This window comes from Lipophrys pholis, assembly GCF_963383615.2.
Source record: "Lipophrys pholis genome assembly, chromosome: 4".
NCBI lineage: Eukaryota > Metazoa > Chordata > Actinopteri > Blenniiformes > Blenniidae > Lipophrys > Lipophrys pholis.
The window spans coordinates 14,155,670-14,175,308 of NC_137637.1; the positions used below are offsets into that span (position 1 = coordinate 14,155,670).

The window sequence follows — 19,639 nt, forward strand, 5'->3', positions numbered from 1 at the left end:
GATAGGGAGATTTGCCCCCAAGGATGATTCTACACATTTTATAGCTTCTTTATGTGTGTGCCGGTACAAACTTTGTAATGGAGCTCATAAAATGTGCATATAGCTTGAAGCAAGAGATTTTCTCACAGTAGGGACCCTGCAGCTGGAGCAATGGAAAAAGCACTAATGCATGTACTTTCTGGATGTTATTTTTATCGCTCCCATCTTAATATACTGTGCGACAAGGTTAAGCTTTCAGTTCCGATATTCTTAAAGGTACATTTGAGGATGAGATTATTCAACAAGAGAGATTAACGTTCTGTCAGAAAACCGACATAATTTAAACCAACGTTAAATCACTATAAAGTAGCATAGCTGTTACATAAATTAGGGGTGACGAGTAAGCAAAAACCTTTAAAAGCATGCAGCCAAATTAAAAATCTCAAGACTTTCATATTCCACATTGTGGGAGGTTGTCATCTAGCTTCTGTTGGGATGGAGCTGATCTCAGCTTAAAATGGACAGAAGGCACATGCTGAACAGATCACCAGTCCGTCACAAAGTCTACAGTCCCACACACTCACATGCAGCACCTACAGTCAGTAGCGAGAGACTGATTAACACATTGTACATCATTGTCTGGTCGGAGGAAACTGGAGCACCCACAGACCAATATCCAGTAGAACATAGAGAACAAAGTCAATACAGAAAGCCCCACCACAGTCCAGAATATATGTAAGGATATTTTCACTGTGAGGGACGAGTGCTCACAACTTTACAACCATAAAGCTCCATGTTTCTTTTTTTTTGTTTCTTTTTTTTGTAATTCTGGAGTTTTGTGCAAAACAAGACTGAATGACTGAATGTAAAAATGTGCTGCCATCAGAAATACATGAGAAACACCTGTAAGTAAGCATGTGTTTGTGAACCTGACCTTCACTTTGAAGCCATTATACAATGGGGTCCAGCGCATTTCTTTCAGCTGCAAAAACATTAATGCTGAGGTTATATCTTGTGGTTTTGATGCTTTTGTTAGTAACATATTGAAAAGTGTTTGTAATTTTATTTCATCTATGTTAAGAAGTTTGCAAAAAGTACTTCTCACAAACAGGTGCATAAAATTTTAAATAGCATACAAGCAGCATGAACAGCCGCTGTGATGAAAGGGATGATAAAAAAGATATTATTAATTAATCTGTCCATACTTGGGTGCCACTGACCTTTACCTTAACAGGTGGAGAATCTCTAAACATGACAGTGAGAGTTCATGGCAGCCTGGATTCACGACACCATCTCCAGAAATCTAATTAATGTGATTAGGCATACTTCATTAGTTTAGTCTCAGTTGTTGCTTCTATTGCAACAAGTATTTCACAATAACAGTCAAATTCAGCTCTTTTGCAAAGGAAGGACCTAAATTTGATAAAACATGACAGAAACGAATTCCCCAAATTATTTTGCCTGATAGTCTGGATATGACCTTCGCTGTGCTGCACCTCTGGGCACCACTTAACCTGATTAGAGGAGAATGAAAAAGCACAGGGAAAATCTATTCATGCACACACACACACACATAAAACATAAACAAATATTTCAGTCTTTATACTGGCGATAGTTAAAAAGACACTTTCTCTGCAGCAATATATCTTTATTACCTACTTAAGTTTAAAGTGGCTCCATCACCTGACATTTAAATCCTGGTTATTGCCCTGGCGCCACAGCGCAGGATTCATAAAGCAATACGACGCAGCAGAGTCGGGACCGGACTGAAGAGGGTGAGTGTGGGCAATACAGACAATGGCCAGTGGGTCAATGAGGGGTGAGGGAAGAAGTGAGTCCCGTGAGAGTGAGAAAGAGGGATTTTTATTGCACCGAATAATGACAACACAATATCAACCTGCCAATGTGTTGTGACGGCAGTAAGGATTGATTGCCGTTCATTGTATCAAAGTTGACCTCTTTGACCTCTGCGTTGCCATAGAAGCACATCATCCCTGCAGGAGTAATAGAGGCTGATTGACACCAGCTGACACGGTGTTGAGAATGACACCCTGGGCAGATATTACTTATAGATAATACTATTTTAAGTGGCCTCTCCCCCTTCCCTTCGTCATTAAAAGCAATGTTCTCTGCTATAAATTAGGTTCTTGCATTACTAAACTCCTCTCGAGTTAATTGGACTTCTTTCTTGAATGATGATGTCTTACAAAGAAATTAGATTAGCAATGTTCACTTTAGTCATAATAACATAAATACAACTTAATGCCTTAAAACTGTTTTTTTTTTTCAAAGTATTGGGCAGGCCTCCTATAAGGGATGCACAAAACTAACACATATTTAGTTGAAACATATTTATAGAATTTACTTCATCAATTATATTAGAGGAATCCAGAGACAGTTATAAACGACAAAAGCATCAGTCCAACAGTTATGATAGTTTCAAGCATAATTGTAGAGTAAATGTAAAGACCTAAAAGCCTCAGTTAGCATGACAACCATATATTCTTTACAATGCCTCTGGAGCCTAATGGGGATAGACAATAATATCGAGAAAACTTGGATCTTGGGATCTGAAAAAAGACAAAAAGAAAAAGGGAGGTAAACTGAGGATTGGATTGGGGGTGCACTGTAGTTCATGCTTCTCGACTGTCATCTCTAAAGCCATTTTCTCATTGAGACAATCAAACAATCATATCTGGTCTCAATATTATTAGAAGGCAGTGTCTCCACAGGAACCACCATCCTGCAGCATCCTGCAGAGCCATGCATTGCTATTTGGATTTTTTTCACATGATCAAATTTACATGATCAAGCATGTTCCACACCTGGTTGGTTTTGCAGTTTCCATAAATGAAAATTGACTGTTCTTTTGTGCTGATGTTGCAAAAAAAACAAAAAAAACCCCTCTTGTTTGTGTGTGAGGCATCCTCCCCCAACACACCCGACACACCCCCTCATCCCCCGAGGCGAGCTGTACAAGAGAATGGACATAGCCCGACACCACCTCAGCAAAAAAGATTCTGACCAGAAACAGGACATCGAGACCACTCATGTCCCTGCGGTTTATGTTCATGAGAGAGAGTTTTTTTTTTTTTTTAAGAGAACAAAGAGGATAAAATGGCCCAAGAGAGGATGGCATGAAATAGGGAGGAAAACATGGAGAAATACCTCATTCTAATACATTTAAATAACAAATAACCATAATAACCTTATTTTCTTTTTTATGAATGGACATTGATGCTTTCCGGGGAGAAAAAATGTCTCTAAATGAGGAATCATAATGATGGAAATGAGCAGAATGTATAGGGACCAAAGGGAAAGGACCGATGGATGGATGGATGGATGGATGGATGGATGGATGGATGGATGGATGGATGGATGGATGGATGGATAGATAGATAGATAGATAGATAGATAGATAGATAGATAGATAGATAGATAGATAGATAGATAGATAGATAGATAGATAGATAGATAGATAGATAGATAGATAGATAGATAGATAGATAGATAGATAGATAGATAGATAGATAGATAGATAGATAGATAGATAGATAGATCGATCGATCGATCGATCGATAGATAGAAGCCATAAAACCACAAGTCAAATGTTTGGTGTTTCATTCGTCGTTGCAGAAGAGAATTGTGAAATAATGTCTGTGTTTCTTAAGCATGACTTCTTTTATTCCCTGATTGTAAATATGTTTCATTTGTCTCACAAAATACCTATAATAAAGCCAAATCCAAAATGCAAATAATTCCATCAAATGAGTCATGACAGGAGCCTCCTGTTATAGGGTTTCTCTTAGGAGGTTCAGAAGTGATAGTGAATCAGTAGTGACCTCATTACAAAGATGGGTTAAGACAGGTTAGAGGAGGGTTGTAATACCGAGAGATATACTGGGATACTTGTTGAAGAAAATCTTTTGAGATCTTTTAAATCTTTAAATCTATCTTTGATTGGATTATTAACTGGAGGGTGTTTTCCCCAAGTCATTCTTTTAATTGGAATGCTGCACCTTTATTGTGCATGATATCCTATTAAAAAATAACACCTTTCTCAACAGCTATAATTGTCAAATCTATAGGATACCACCGCTCGTGAGGAAAGCCACTTTCTGTTAGAAGCCACACACAATCCTTAGTTTGACCTTTTTCAAATCACTTGAAGACTATGATGAAAGAGAAACTTGCACATTACTGTATTTCTTGCTATCATTGTAGAAAAAATAAGGAACAACCTTTCAATTTTAAACTAACAGTAAAGGAAAAGACATGTCACTGCCACATTTCACCTGACTGAACACCTTCTAACAGGACATATTAGAAATAACAGATGGATCACAGCAGAAGGACCTGACACACCGTTGAAGTCCAATCTTTATATTATTTTGTGTCCTCTGCAGTTTGTGTTTCTTTTCACTGGTTTCCACTTTCACTGTTAACGTGTTTCGTTACATTTTATGCACAACACACTGCTTTGCCTTCGTCCATATTTTCACAGACATTTGTCACTTTTAGATGAATAATAGATCACTGATGATGACTTGTTGCATTGAGGTATGATTTTGAGGACAATGGTAATGATTTGCGAGCGTTAGAGTTGGTCTGGATGACATGAGAGTAACTCAATGCACTGTGCTGAGGAGACGATTAACTCACCACTTTTCTTTTAAATGTTATCTATTATTCATCCACCACCTTCTTATTTAGTCTGACATTTAATAGAACAAAGCACCTGCATTGTTAACACCTGTTGGGGTCGTATTGTTTTTATACAATATGCACATTATGTGTCCTTTTGTATGAGATGAGCGTTTGATGCAGGTTGACTTGATTTTAATTATACGTGTAAAAAATGTCACACATGAAGACAAAACCATCCATTTATGAAAAACATATATTGATGCTGTCGATGTATAGAGTTGCACTGTGTGAGCAAGAATGATAAAATCACGCAAAAACAGGATGATGGAGCTTTTAACCAGCAATATGATTTTGATGACTTATTGAAATGCCATGTGGACCTCACATACTAAAAATAATGATGACTCTTATCCTGGCACAAACGATGTATACATGACCTGATTGTCTTTATCTTTATTGACTACGCACCCTAAAAAACAAATCCTATTAGAATGCCCTTTTCTTATTTCCTGTCCAACAAGGACCTGTCTTTGATTCGAAAGAACCAAATTACTCCAAAACAAAAGCCTACTGGAGACACAAAGAGGAAGCTTGTGGCGCTGGCTGTTGATATTGTTCTATCAGACAGCTTGAAGGGAGGAAGTCCTCTGTCTGAGCTGCCAGGCCTGCTCTGTTTGTTGGGATGGGGGAGCTGTGGACTTGTGAGGGCGGGGGAGTTCTGGGGATAAGAGACCGCCCTGTTATCTTTGTGTAAAAGGTCACACAGGTCTGGCGGAAGAAGCAAAAGCAACAGCCATTCGTGGTTTCCACACACTCTGATGCAGCTATCTCGACCACGAAAGGCCAAGCTGAGTGAATGACACGCAGGCACGCACGCACACATGCGCGCGCACACACACACACACACACACACACACACACACACACACACACACACACACACACACACACACACACACACACACACACACACACACACACACACACAGATCACATTGTCTACTCGTATCATGAGGGGGAATATGAAACATGCATTGTCAGAAGGAGCTGGAAACCCCCTGGATTTGTTATCTTGTGCACATAATGTTTCCAGTGTACATACACTGTGCTTCTAGGAATTAACAACACTCATTTTTCAAAGATGTCACTTATGGTTGATGCATGCAGGCATTGTGCACAATGACTGTTTTTCATTACTGTTGTGACAAACCTGCAGGAAGAGTATCCCATTGTATGTCTTCAAAGTCACAGAGAATTGAAAGAGAGAAAGAATTTACATTGTAAAATGCAGCTCTGCTGTTCTAGCTGTCACATTAATAACAAAGTACACATACTCACATTACTGCAATAAAACAGTATTTTGGGATAATTAATTCCAAGTATTTAATTTCCCTCACACGTCACAACTTTTAATCAGAAGTTATAGTGTAGTTCTACCATTTGAATTCCTATTAAAACTTTTCTCCATTTTTCTCACCATATAGAATTAATGCCTTATTTATTTATTTATTTAAAGTAATTTAAAGTTTTTATCCACGGCATTATTTATCAGATGAATTCAGATATTTAATGGAGGTAAATTGAAATAAATTCTTAATGCAGGAAAAAAGAAATTGTACTTTTGCTCCCAGAACAACTTTTATTTTTGCAATTAATATAATTAAACAGCAGTTTTAATTTCAGTACTCCAGTAGACTTTCTACTAAATGGTCTCTCCTTTTCCTGGAGCAGGTGGTTACATAAGTCATACAGTGTGCCTTTACCTAATGACAGACTTGCGTGAGACTTTAAAAAGCTTTGCCAAAGACAAGCGTCTTACTCGCACAAGTATCTACATCCTTCCAGTCTCCTTTGGCTGAGAAATGCGAAAACACTCACAGGAAGAGTAAATTGTGGTTCGGGGGTGTGTGTGGGGGGGGGGGGGGGGGGTTCCTTCATGATCCTATTGTTTTCACCGTTCCCCACATTCAGAACGGTGGCTGTGAGGAGCACATAGTTTCACTGTTTTCCCTCATAAACAGACCTGTACAGAATGTATCAGCATAAACATTCAGCACACTTCAGATCAGATCCCATTCAGGCAACTTGTGCCATTCTGCCACATGGGACCTCGGAGCATTGGAAGCTATTAAAGTGATAAATACATGCATACTGTGCTGATTAAGGATGTCTATGAAGCAAATTAAAACCTACTGAGATGCAGACCCTCCCAGCTCATCAATCTCTTGCAGTGAAAGGACATAAGGACATAAATGTTTCCTTTTAACAGAGAATTGCTTCTTGAGGATTGTATTTTTATCCAGTGAATGGCTGCTTTTACAGTGCAGCTTGGATGTTTGTCTCAGTTGCAAAAAAAGGACGAAGAATAACAGTTTGATCTGTTGTCAGACTCCAGCTTTGCTCTGTAGACTTCAGTTTAATTAACAACAATATGGCAGCCATTGTGCAAAAGCCATGGTCCTATTCAGCTGCAGTAATACTTATTTTCTTGTACTCCAGTGCGCTACACACAACACAAAATACCCTGTATAAATAAATCAAGTTAGCATTTGGAATTGTTTTAATCATGTGCATTTGTCCATCTAGAAATGTTTTAGTGAATTAAAGTTTTGTTTGCTCCTTTATGATAAAAAAAAAAAAGAATTCTGTGGTGCAACTGTTAACTGTAAACCTCTTGTGTATGTTTATCATATGTGTCAGCACTGTAAAACATAATCTGAAGTCTAACCAGTTGACTTTCCTATGCCATTTTCAACCAAACACTAAAAAGAGGAATAATTCTTGGTGAAGTAAGCCGCCTTATTTAAAAACAGTGTAAAAAGAGTCTACTCTTGAACATGCAAATATATGCAGGTTTTCTTGTTTTGAGAGGTTCTTCCTCTCCATATAAGTGCATGAGTGCCCCAAAATAATGTTTGTTTATGAAAATAGTCAAATATTTTTTTTGCACAAAATTGTGATACCAAATGTGAGATGGTGCAATGTGCATACGTACCTTTTTAGTTTGCAAAAACACATATAGAATTGATTTATTGTGCATAGAACACAATTGTATAATCTTTAATAAAGATCCAGTAAGAAATGTTTCCTCTCTGTTGTATACATACTTTCCAGTGGACATCTGTCATTAGAAATGTGTGTGGGATGGTGATCATTTTCACAAAATTTGAAAATGAAGAAGCCAGATCACAAAAAAAGTTGAGACAGCCTTTTTGGTTTTATAGTGTGCGTGTGCAGAAGACGAGGGAGCGGTGTTGGGATGGAGTGACTCATTCTGGGAGAACACAGTATACATTGCTGACAGCGGCATTTTCTTTTTGCTCACTTTACAAAAATAATATTTATTTCTAAAACTCATTCTTCAGCATGAGTGGTGGGTGTGGAGGGTGTTTAATAATACATTGTCTTTCTTGTCATAGTTATCTGTCAAAAATAAAAAATGCAGACTCGAGTAATCCCAAAATGATGTGCGCTCTCTTCAGTTTTCTGACATCTTAATAAAGTCCAGTGTTCTGTTATACCAGTGTCATTTGCTGTGAAGTTTCTTAATCAGGCTCTAAAGCTGGGGGCAAACAGTCTTGGAGGAGTGCTGCCGTCTTTACTGTTTGTGCACAGCTGGAGATCAATAAAGCATGTCAATAGCAGTTCGATCCATTACAGCGGTCAAACACTTTGCCACCCAATTACAAAGGTGTGCGAGGTCACCTCGGGGAGCGAAAGACCTCTGCCTGATTGTTCTTGAGTATCACATAAATCGATGTGTGAACTTAATACAGTACGACTGGTTTGCACAGGCACATGATTCAGTGCCTCTTTTCAGAGAGAAGAATTAGGTAGAAAACTTTCCAGTGGTCTATATTTTTGCGCCACGCTGTGCCAAATGAGGCCTGAATCAAAACATGTGCGTTCCAGTTAGTTGCCGCATTTAACTGTGAAATCACATAGCTCTATTCTCAGGGGGGGGGATGAAAACAGTCAGCGTATACATCGAGCCTAGATTCCAGTAGTGGCTGGTAGAGCAGGTGTTATGGATTGTCTCAGCTCTGGGAACAAGTTGCTGACCCCTTCCCCCGATCTCTTTCCTGTTTGGCGTTGTGTGTGCAGGCGAGTGAAGGGGGAGATAGAATCAGCCCGTTCACGGCTACTACAGTATGTTTTTCCTAATATCTCCATTCCCCCTTTCCCGGTCAAGTTGTGTTCCAGGTGGGGTGACAGAGCCCGGCACACAGCTACAGGCTGTCCAGGAAATTTGCGTCGTCCGTCCAAAAACATGTTTTGACCGTCTGTGCCACATCTGCGGGGATATTTACTCCCAAAGCCATTCTTTTCAGTAGCAACATGACACAATAATCTTGACAGGTTCTATTTGCACTCCCTGTGAAAGCAAAACATATTATGCTCAAAAGAGAGCAAGAAAAAGAAAAGGTCATCATTGCCAATTGTTAGTGAAATACTCTTGAGAGCAACTTACTGTGTTTGGCTTTGCCAAAAGACCATACAGGGGCTATCTTTAGACGGCCAATTTGAAAACAAAAGGATACTTTATGGCAGCAATAAATGTGCTACTACTGACACATAAAAGCTGTGCAGGCTTTGACACAGCACAATGATCATTACGGCATCACCTGCAATACGTGCAAGCAAAACAACTGAGTCATTGAAATTGTTTTGATCGAGGCAGCATGGTGATGTTGTAGTTAGCAGATGTGGGAAAGATGTGAACAATGAGGCCACGACATTTGCCAGTAAAGCGAACAGATTAAATTTATTTAATCAGTGAACTTCACTATCTAACTGAGCCCAGTAACTTAATGTAATTTATTCATTTAAGATATGTACTGGGAGGGGAAAAAAAACCATGAGTTTAAATTACTTATTTGTTATAGTCTCCATTAGCTAATGTATTTTTAACTTTGTTGAAAAAAAGTTATCTTAAAAAACATAATTGGCTTACATTTGCTTAAATAATTTAATAATTGAATGTGTTATTCAAGTTGAGTTAAGATTGTGAAGTTTCAATGGATTGGTTTAAGTTGGAGTGACTCAATAGGTATCGCAGGGTAGTTAAAAATACTGGGGCATCAGTGAGCTTGTGACAGCATTTTTAGAGCTCCAGAGGTGCTGCGCTGTTCACTGAGCTGACCATGAACAGCTCACAGAACTCCTGTTCTGTAGAGGTTTGCCTCATCCACCCTCAGCTATGAAAACCAAACGAAAGTTGCATTAACTTGTAACCTTTAAACCGACATTAACCTGCTGGTGGAGTGGGTGGAGCAGGTCATCTTCCAATCACAAGGTTGATCCCAGAGTTTGCCCTGTCAATGTGTACTTTAGCACTAAACCCCGAACTACCCCCAGTGGAGATAAAACACCTTGAATGGGTGTCATCCCCATTGCTGTGTGAATGGGTGAATGTATAATGTTATAAAGCACTTTGAGATTGCTGAAGCAATAGAAAATGTGGCATATTAATGGAGTCCATATAAGAGATGTCCGTAGAGGTTGGTCGTCGATCCCAGGTATTTTGTCGATGCCAGTTCATAGATTAATTTTCAAGAAGCTCTAATATCCAGATTATACAGCATCATGCTCCCACCACCTGTTCTAAATGTAACTGAACTTAAACTAGTCATCAGTACTGACTTCTTACAGCAAATCCAATATTTGAGCTACAGTATGTGCACATTATGATAACATTAGAATTGACAAAAACAATTCATACTAACAAGTAACATTACAATTTAACCAAGTAACTATAATCTATGATGAATGAGTTTTCTCCAGGTGCTCTCAGTTTCACCCACACTCTGAGACATGCCTGAGGAGTGGGTGATTGATTGTCTTTAATTTAGCCCAGCAATGGACAGGCAACATATCCAGGGGTGTGGCCAGCCTATTGCGCAATAACAGCTGGCATCAGCTCCAGTTTACCCCTACCCAAAATAAATTGGATTAAGTGGCGATTAAACTTCAATGAATAAATATTGCAGAATGCATTGCATAGCATTATTGCTAAACACAGTTTTATTACTTCAGCTAACACAATGTTCACATCTTTGTATATAAAAAAAGGCAAATGAGGTTAGTGTCATACTTAATAATTCCTAAAATGTATTATTACACCAGAACTTTTAGTCACTAATGATGTCGAAAGACCTCATTCCAGTGTGAAGAAAACATAAGGTGATTCTGACATGAACAGTCTCATCACCTTCTGCTGAAGGAGTCTGATAGCACTTTGCACCTGCAGCCAAACCTAATCCTTCCTGCACCAAACCATCTGGACAGGGAGCCTTCCTGTGCTTGTAATGTATGAGTCTGATCATGGCTGTAGCAGCCGGGACCAGAGCCCTGTGGTGATTCAGATTCTTTTATTGTGCTTCTCTGCTCCATCACCATCCAACGCTGCTGCAAAAATCCCTGAGGTCTGCTGCATTGTTTGACCTTCAAGTGTGCAGAAGAAAAGAAAGGGGGGCGGGGGGGTATGATAGTCCCATCTCAATGTGTGGGCGTTAAAAACAGCATTGGGGCTGTCAAATCAAAGACCCCAAGTGGGATTGGTTCCAACCTATCTGTGTTACACAAGGTGTCTCTGCCCTTCAAATCTCACCATGAATCCCAGTCCTAACCTCACCAAAGTTTCTGTTCCTTGAACCAACATGCGCCACACTGCACCAGTCAATCAGTTACATTGCAGGTTACCTAAGGGGTTAACATAGCCAACCTTTCCCATCTGTTGCTAAGGAAGTGTTGCCTGTTGTGCAGGAAACAGGGAGAGCAGTTTCCTGTTATGAAGAGAGGTTTTTAAAGGGGTTGCATTCATTCAATAGTGCAACAGATGCCGGGCCAGGAAGCCAAGCCAATAGCAAAAAAAAAAAAAAAAAAAAAAGCTTTGGTGTCCTAGAGAAACTGTTTTTGGAAACTGTTTTTTAGGAACCTTTCTATGCACTGCTCAGCTGCAGGAAACTCTCCATGATCAAAACATGCTGCAGAAAACTGTGAGAAGAATCCCTGAGAATGCAATGCATGGTGCACAATCCACCATACACCCACCATGAAGTGCCAGTGTTTTAAAGGCATGACAAGTACGTTATGGCACAGCTGAACAGCTTACAGATTGTCTGCATGGGTCTTCACTTATCATCGGTTGTATTTTACTGAAGAAGCATATTCCCGAACAAATGATGGTTGAACAGATTTTCTTTTTTTTTGGTAAGGGAATTATGCTTTGCACGTTGGCAACAGCTGTTCATTTCGCAGATTTGAAGCAGTTGAGATGATTTGTGGCTTATGGTTTATTATTTTATTTCCACATGTCTTATATTTGGCACAGTTTGCGCATGCATCGTGAGGTGCAGTGCTTTCGCACAATGCATGAACAGGTTTAAAAAAAATACAAATAAAAGTCGTTTACTGCAAAAAAGAAACTTCATTAGCAGCTAAAATGCAATGAAATCAACATGACGAATATGCAGTGTGGGATTGGTCCGCGCCTCGCTGTGGTCCAGCCTCAGGAAGCGCGCAGCAGCACCTCCCGGTTACGCAGGAGCGCACCAGTTTACTGAAGCATCGGCTCTGGAGATGAACGCCTGCTGAAAGCACAGCAGCTCAGGCACCTCTACAACACACCCCGAAGAGGACCGACATGACACCCTCTGCAACTCTTTTCACACCGGCCGGTCTGTGCGCGATGTGCCTCCTTTTGGATTAAGTTTGGAGGACACCGTCGGTGTTTCTGGACGGCGCCAGAATGAGGTTAACAGTGGGTTTCCGTGGATGATGGTGCCTCACAATGAACGCAGGTGGGTTGTAATAGTTTAAAAAATCGCGGTAACAGGTTAAAAATAAACTTTTATAGTGTTTAAAGGGTTATTGCGTGAAGTCATGTTATTGTATATTTGGATGATGTCAATTAACTTCATAAGGTCGTTCAGCTTTTAATTGACTTTTACATATCAGATCTGTGTATTACAGTATATTTGCAGTAGACAACATATTCATTATCGGATAAAATTAACGCTTGCTTTGTTTGATCACACACTTCGATAGTGTGACAGGAATTAAACTACATCTTCCCTAAAACAATTCTAGTCGATTATATTCACACTTTTGGGAGGTTCAAAACTACAATGTAAATTTGATTTAGATGGGCTGCACTCACAGAAAGCCCACCAGGGAATAAATGACCTGTTTGAGGATTAGTAAAGGGTTAGAATTAGGATTATAATCCACATCTGTGGAAGTAGATAAAGCTATGGCCTTGTGTGTGCAAGGTTACCTATTTTGTGTGTGGGTCAACCCTCAGCTGATTGAAAAGAGCGTCATCTGTTTTTGGGTTCGTTTTGTTCTACAACCGTGTCACTTTTATTCAGGCAGGTTGTTATTCGTTGAGGGCATTATGAGGACAGAGTCTGACATCATATCCTGTGAGTTTGGATAAATCAAGGTCCCAGCGTCTATCTCTTCCTTTGTTTTTCAAACATTTGTTTTAATTGAATTCTTGTTGCATAATTCATATCCTGTTTTTTGCAGTTGGGTGCTTTGTCAGACTGGGGTCCTTGTTTTTGCTCCTTCCTTTATTGTTCTTTGACAAACTCAAAGGAACTTTTTCAGCAAAAAATAAAAAAAATAATAATGTGTGGGTGTGTGTGTGTGTGTGTGTGTGTGTGTGTGTGTGTGTGTGTGTGTGTGTGTGTGTGTGTGTGTGTGTGTGTGTGTGTGTGTGTGTGTCGTGAGAATCGGGGAAGAATGACGAGAAGGAAGTCCATTCGTGTTGTGAAATGGTGTGCTCCTAGAGGTTTATGGAGGAGTGATGGGGGGCCATGCTGTTAATGTCCTTCCCCTATGGACATCCTGTGTGGAGTCATTCCGGGGGTCTCTGCTGGGCTGCTTAATGAACGTGGCTTTCTCTACAGCAACACTGTTGAGAAATTAACTCCATATGAAATATAAACTCTTTGGTTAAATTGATATACAGCAATGGATTACAGTTTCCTTGTAGAAATACATCTTAGGAGAGAGACAGACAGACAGAGGCGCTGACAGAAAGCAAGACAGAGACACTGAGAGATAACCAAAGTGCACACAGGGTTTAATAGGATGTGCGTCAGGGCAGGTACTAAATAACAGGAAGAGACCAGGGGTGTATACACACTTTGTTAAGTATGGGTGTGTTTCATGACAGCTCTAAATTTCATAAGCAGCACCTTCTACTCACGTTACCTTTTTATTTTAATGCTTTATTGTGGGGGTCAGCATTATGACGATCCTGATCTTTAACTTCCTAACTATTAATGTCTCCATTTCAGTTTATGTCAAGCTGTTTGTCTGCAATAATCATCAGTACTTATTATTTACTTTTGATTAAAATAATAATTCCACAATTGATTATTCATGCACTCCTCTTACTAATGACCGTACTGTATCAGCATTTCCCAGACGGGAGATGTTATTTTTCCTTCTCTAAGTACCCTGTGGCTCTGTTGTTTTTCCTGCTGATAATGTCCCCTGCAGATTTCTGCATGTCACTACTACAGGACTGGACATGACTTCCTCTTAGTACACTAGCCGGGCTCCACCTTTTTATTTTTATATAACAATAAGCAGCATGTATGTAGTACAGTCAAAACCAATTCATGAATAACATCAAACATTTGTATTTGTGTTGATATTCCTTATATTAACTTGCTCCCGTTCTCTTTGTTCAGATTTGCAAAGTCCATTAGAAGTTCCCCGACCGAAGGTCCGCAGTCATCTCACCATCAAAGTGCAGTCCAAGCTGATGTCAAGGCCTTGTCCCACTGTCAATGGTCCAAGACCTCCTGTTGCCCCCAAGCCCCCTCAACCCCTGTACAAGGCTCACCTACAGGGGGAGCCATGTCCTCCAAAGAGATTCAGTAACGGAGACCTGGCTTCCTCCAATGGTAACCCTGGAGATCCCCATGAAATGACCGAGGAGGACCAGGACAAGGAACAGAACAGTGAGGCAGATATTGTGAAAGAGAATGACACAGGAGACAGTAAAAACGAGGAGCAACCAGAGGGAGAAACTGACAAGGGAATAGATAAAGAAAGGGAAACATCAGATAATGATGGTGATATAGATAGCATTTGCTCAGAGGACACAGTCAAGGCTGATGATGGCTACACCATTGATACTACTGAGGATGAAAACACTGACAATGACTTGGATCAGGCTGAAGGCAGCAATCACACTGATGATGAGGATAGATCGACACGTCTCCTGCCTCTAAAGGAAACTAAGGATGGAGTAGGAGAGCAGGAGACGGAACAGAGTTTTAATAAAAAGAGTGAAATACATTCTTGCTCTTCAGACAGACCTTTACGGGAACAAAACCTGGATCAAACACAGTCACTCAGTCACACCGCTAAGGACAGTGATAGTGGACTTAATGAAGCTGACAGTGAACAAAGCAGAGACTGTCTGCACCGTGACCTACTGACAAATGAGACTGAGCTTGAGGCTGAATTTACATTTGGATTTAGTGTGCTTCCGACTGTGACTGAGGAGTATCCCTACGATCTGATTGGCCCCACGGATGACACCAGTGACACATGTGAATCCTGTGATCCAGCTGAAACAGGGGATACGGAGGTGTGGCAACCAGAACGAGCTACCAAGGACCCGTCTGGCTGTTTTCGATTCACATCTAGCACTGAGGACGTTTTTGGCCCTTATTCAGTCATAGAAGCTGTTCCTGGAGATGTGAGCAGCACTGCTGACCCCGAGTGGAGTTTAGATGATGCTGACGACAAACCGTCAAGTGCAAATGAAACACAAACCCCATGTGCTTCACACCAGGAACCTTACTATGTATCATCAGATGACGTGGACAAGTTGGAGGAGAAACAAGCCCTCTCAGGAGAGGATCATACCGATGAGAGCACTGAGCAGTCAAGTCAGCAGAAAGATAACGCAAAGGATGCTGAATCAGCAGATGAGTATGCAGACATTGATGATTCCTTTGACCCCAAAGCAGATGATTTAGAGCAATCAGAATGTGTTTCATCAGAGGATTACGTTGAGATAGGCGATGATGATGAGGAAGAGGAAGAAACAGAAAAAAAACATATTAGAATAAAAACCGCTAAAGAGAGAACCGCTAAACGAGACCAGGCTTACCACAGCCAAAGGAAAAGCTGTCAACCACGCCTCAGGCTGTGCAATATCACAGTGCCAACAGACCTAGACCTGGGCCCAACTCCAGAGCTTACCAACAGAGTGGTGTTTGCCCACACTACCGAGGCCTTTGAAGAAGACATTGAGGAATTGGATTGCCATATTGTGCCTTACTATGAAGACACAGACTCAGACAGTGAAGAGCATATATACGAAGAGGCTGGGTTCGACTCTGACGGAGAGAATTTTATTCCCTTTGATCGGAAGACAATTGTCACCCGATCACGATCCTATTCTGGAAAAATTCCTGGTTATGTCCCAGAAACTGTACCAGAGGAGACAGGGACAGAATACCAGACACATGATTACTGCACTGTGGCCTTGGATAAGAATGGTGAACCACTCAGCCATTCGCCACAACCAGGAGTCAACTGTGGGATTCCTTCTGTGAAGTCTCGTCGTTTCTTGTTATACTCCCGCTCTGCAGAGGGTCCTGAATTGTCCTTGACTACCCCGACAGAGACTGAGCGATCTCTGAAAAATGAGATCAGGTTGAAGAGAAAGGATGACACCCTCTCCCTGCCATGTGTTATAACATCGTCAGGAAGCTTCTCTCAACGCAGCCATCAGTCTTCCAGTGGTGTTTCCACACCAACCTCTCTTGTGGATATACCTCCACCTTTCGAGCTTGCATATATCACCAAAAGACCAGTTACCAAGAGTTCACCATCTCTCCTCATCCAGCATGAACCCAGTGATGTACCGAAGAAAAAGAAAACCTCCTTCAAAAGGTTCTTGGCACTAAAGTTCAAGAAGAAGACAGAGTCCAAAGGTTTCAGTGATGGAAGTGTCCGCTCATCACGTTCGTCGTCCGAGTCCAGCCACCACGGTCCGGCGAGAGTGATAGAGCTCGATCGTCGAAGCACTGGCAGCTCTCCTCAGCTTCAGTCCCGGATGGTAAACCCTCAGCAGCGCCATTCAGACCTCCCATCCACCTTCATACTTTACAAGGACCTCCAGAGGAAGAAAGGAGACCCCAAAGCTTATGGCAGGAGCGTCTCTCGAGTGGAATCCTTTGAAGACCGCTCTCGGCGCACCATCATGCCACTGCCTTTGACGAAACCTCGCTCCATCTCCTTCCCCAGCGCAGATACCTCAGATTATGAAAACATTCCAGCCATGAGTTCAGACTATGAGAACATCCAGATCCCAGGAAGACCCACCAGATCCCACACGGTTACAGAGTTTTTCGAGGATCCAAAACGCACGACAGTTCCATGTAATGAGAATGATGGCTATGTGGATATGAACAGTTTTCCAGGAATTGACAAGCCCCAAACATCAAAGGCTGACACTGAAAGGTAAAGTAATATGTTCATTGCCTTTGAAATGATTGTTTTAAATCATGTAGACGCTTGTAAGGGTTGACTAATCCACGTCTGAAAGGACACATGTTGCTTTACTAGCATATTTCTTTTTGTGTCTCGTCAAACGTGTTTTTTATTCACCAAACATCAGCTTCAGATAGTTAATCTTTCTGCTCACAATAGTTGACACAAAATGCTGTAAAACTAATACAACCTTCCTATAATTTGCGTTTCTAATAACCTTTTTACATTATCCCATCAAACACAATGAATTTTCTATACATGCTCTCTCCATATCCACTTTTTAACCTACTGATTAAGTGGGTGTTGTTTGTTTGAATCACTTTTAAAGTGGTATAGTTGTTGGGGCCAAAACTATTGACTCAGAAGTGCAATCTTGACCTCAGAACAGCTGACAGATATTATTACACTGCATCCCGAATGAACCGAGGGCACCTGGCTGAGTAAAATTGGGTCCCCCTCTTGTAGGAGAGTGTTCTGTGTGAGAGATGAGCAGCCTGTTACGTCAAGCATCACTGACTTCAAGAAGACGGACAATGCTTGTGGGAGAGCTTACTCCTGTTTTTCATTTGGTGGATTTAGAGGTCACATCTGCTGCTGCTGCTGCTGCTTCCTGTGCAACACTGAGGAGATAAAGCAGATAAAGGCAATTGAGTGCAGGTTATTCACATTAGAGAAAGTCATTATGGAGGCAATTAAAAGTGAAAAAAAAAAATAGTGGCGGGGATTCTTTCACATGTGGTATTGGAGAAGCATGAAGAAATGGTGAGAGTGTGAGGTGTGAATAGGAGGGGCAGATCAGTAAGAAAACAAAGAGTTTAGCGATTAAGTGAGGGGAGGGAAAGGAGGAAGTAAGAACAGGAGAAAAAGAGCAAGAGCAGTTTTGGTGTAATTGCTCTCCTATACCTGACACTGATGGTTAAGTTTAGGAGGGTTTTTATTAAAGAAGCTCTCTCCCGGGTGCTTCTCTTTCATTGGACCCTTGAGGGGCTACAGGATTTACTGCAGTGTGTGATAGAGTGAGGAATCACTGGGATCAGACTGTACCAAATTACCCCAGCTTGCGCCACAGCATCAGCCACTACAGGCCAAAGTCTCCCCGAAGTCTTAATAAAATAGTTGTGTTTGATGACCTTGGTGTAGTCAAAGAGATGGGTTATTACCAAGAGCTCCCTGAAAGGCTTAAGATTATCTCAGGGCAGAGTGCTTCTGCCTCGATTTGCTTTTATTCCTCACAGTCCCCTTTGTTTGTAATTAATGTGCGAAAAAAATGTGGTGCTTATTTCACCATTTTCGTTGACATATTTTTGTCTTACGTAACCATTTGTTTGTGTTGAAAACTTGCTAACTTGCAGTTTATGTAATTCCTAAAATGTTATACACACACAAAGCTTGCTTATCTCTCCTCCAGACATTTTGTGCAGCAATATGCAGTCCATTGTGATTGTTTATTTCTAGTGTAAGAGCAAACTTTGATTATATCTATGCATTAGAAACCTTTCCATTTCCCAGACAATGGTCGGCTGCTGAGAGCTTTTTGTCTGCTCGTGATGTTATCAATGCGTCTCATTGTGCGCTAGAGGTCTCACACTGCTCTCAGTGATGCAAATAAACTATCTGTCCTGTCACCTTGGCTTCACCGTATACCCTCTGGAGACGGTTCTGTTACTATGGGTCGGATCTTTGGTGTGTCTATACAGGCCTGGCTTATGTTGAGCTCTATTACTCTATTACAAAGTCCTGCGTAGTTTCAGTACATGTGTTTGTCCATCATTTTGTATACATATCGCACCAAACTGTGTTAAAATCTTGACACCGCCATCGTCCCCGGCCTCTTGCCGATGACAGCAGTGATTTATTGAGAACACATTCAATAGTCAGCGTGGATGTAGCCCCACGGAGGGAGAAAAAGTGGATATTTGTCGTGAGGAAACTGACCAAATGGCCTCTGAACAGTGCACACAAAGGGATCTTTCCTGAAGAAGCAGACATGCATTTTAAGGAGAACTTACAAAGCTGCTGTCCTACAGGCTTGGCTCGTTTCCACTTGTGTGATTAATGTATAGCGGCATTCAGCTATATTACTGCAGACATTCAAGCTAAGCAAAGAGACAAGTTCATTAGCGAACTAACATAGCGTACAATGGCTTAAGAAAAGGCATGCTAATGAGTCATTCCTAGCCGAACTATGGTGCTTGTTTGCAGCTGTGTGTATATGCATAGATGTGCAAGCACACTAAGTTAAAATTCTGTGCTCCTTTATCAAAAATGAGGCTCCCGTTGAGGTTGCGGTCTCAGCAGAATCATCTCTTCCAAGAAGCCGCACAGCAGCAAATGTGAACTGCGAAGTAATCTGCACAAAAAGTCCAGAATTTGCAATTTTGTTCAACTTAAAGACCATTAAGTGTCTTTCATGTCAACTTTAAGCAGCTCCAGCCGTGATGCAAATATATTGCCGTTCCTGTGTGCACAGTAAAAGAGTTTG

General features: G+C 41.0%; 1 protein-coding gene across 2 annotated transcripts in view; it reads left to right on the forward strand.

The window, feature by feature from the left end:
* The first annotated feature begins 12,186 nt into the window (after positions 1–12,186).
* Positions 12,187–19,639, forward strand: part of fgd5a (FYVE, RhoGEF and PH domain containing 5a) — a 38,392-nt gene continuing 30,939 nt past the window's right edge. For both annotated transcript variants that reach the window (XM_080462433.1, XM_080462434.1), the window contains exons 1-2: positions 12,187–12,428; positions 14,334–17,127. In XM_080462433.1, coding sequence (XP_080318559.1) covers positions 12,419–12,428; positions 14,334–17,127 — 2,804 coding nt within the window. In that variant the 5' untranslated portion in view covers positions 12,187–12,418. The remainder of the gene's footprint in view (positions 12,429–14,333; positions 17,128–19,639) is intronic.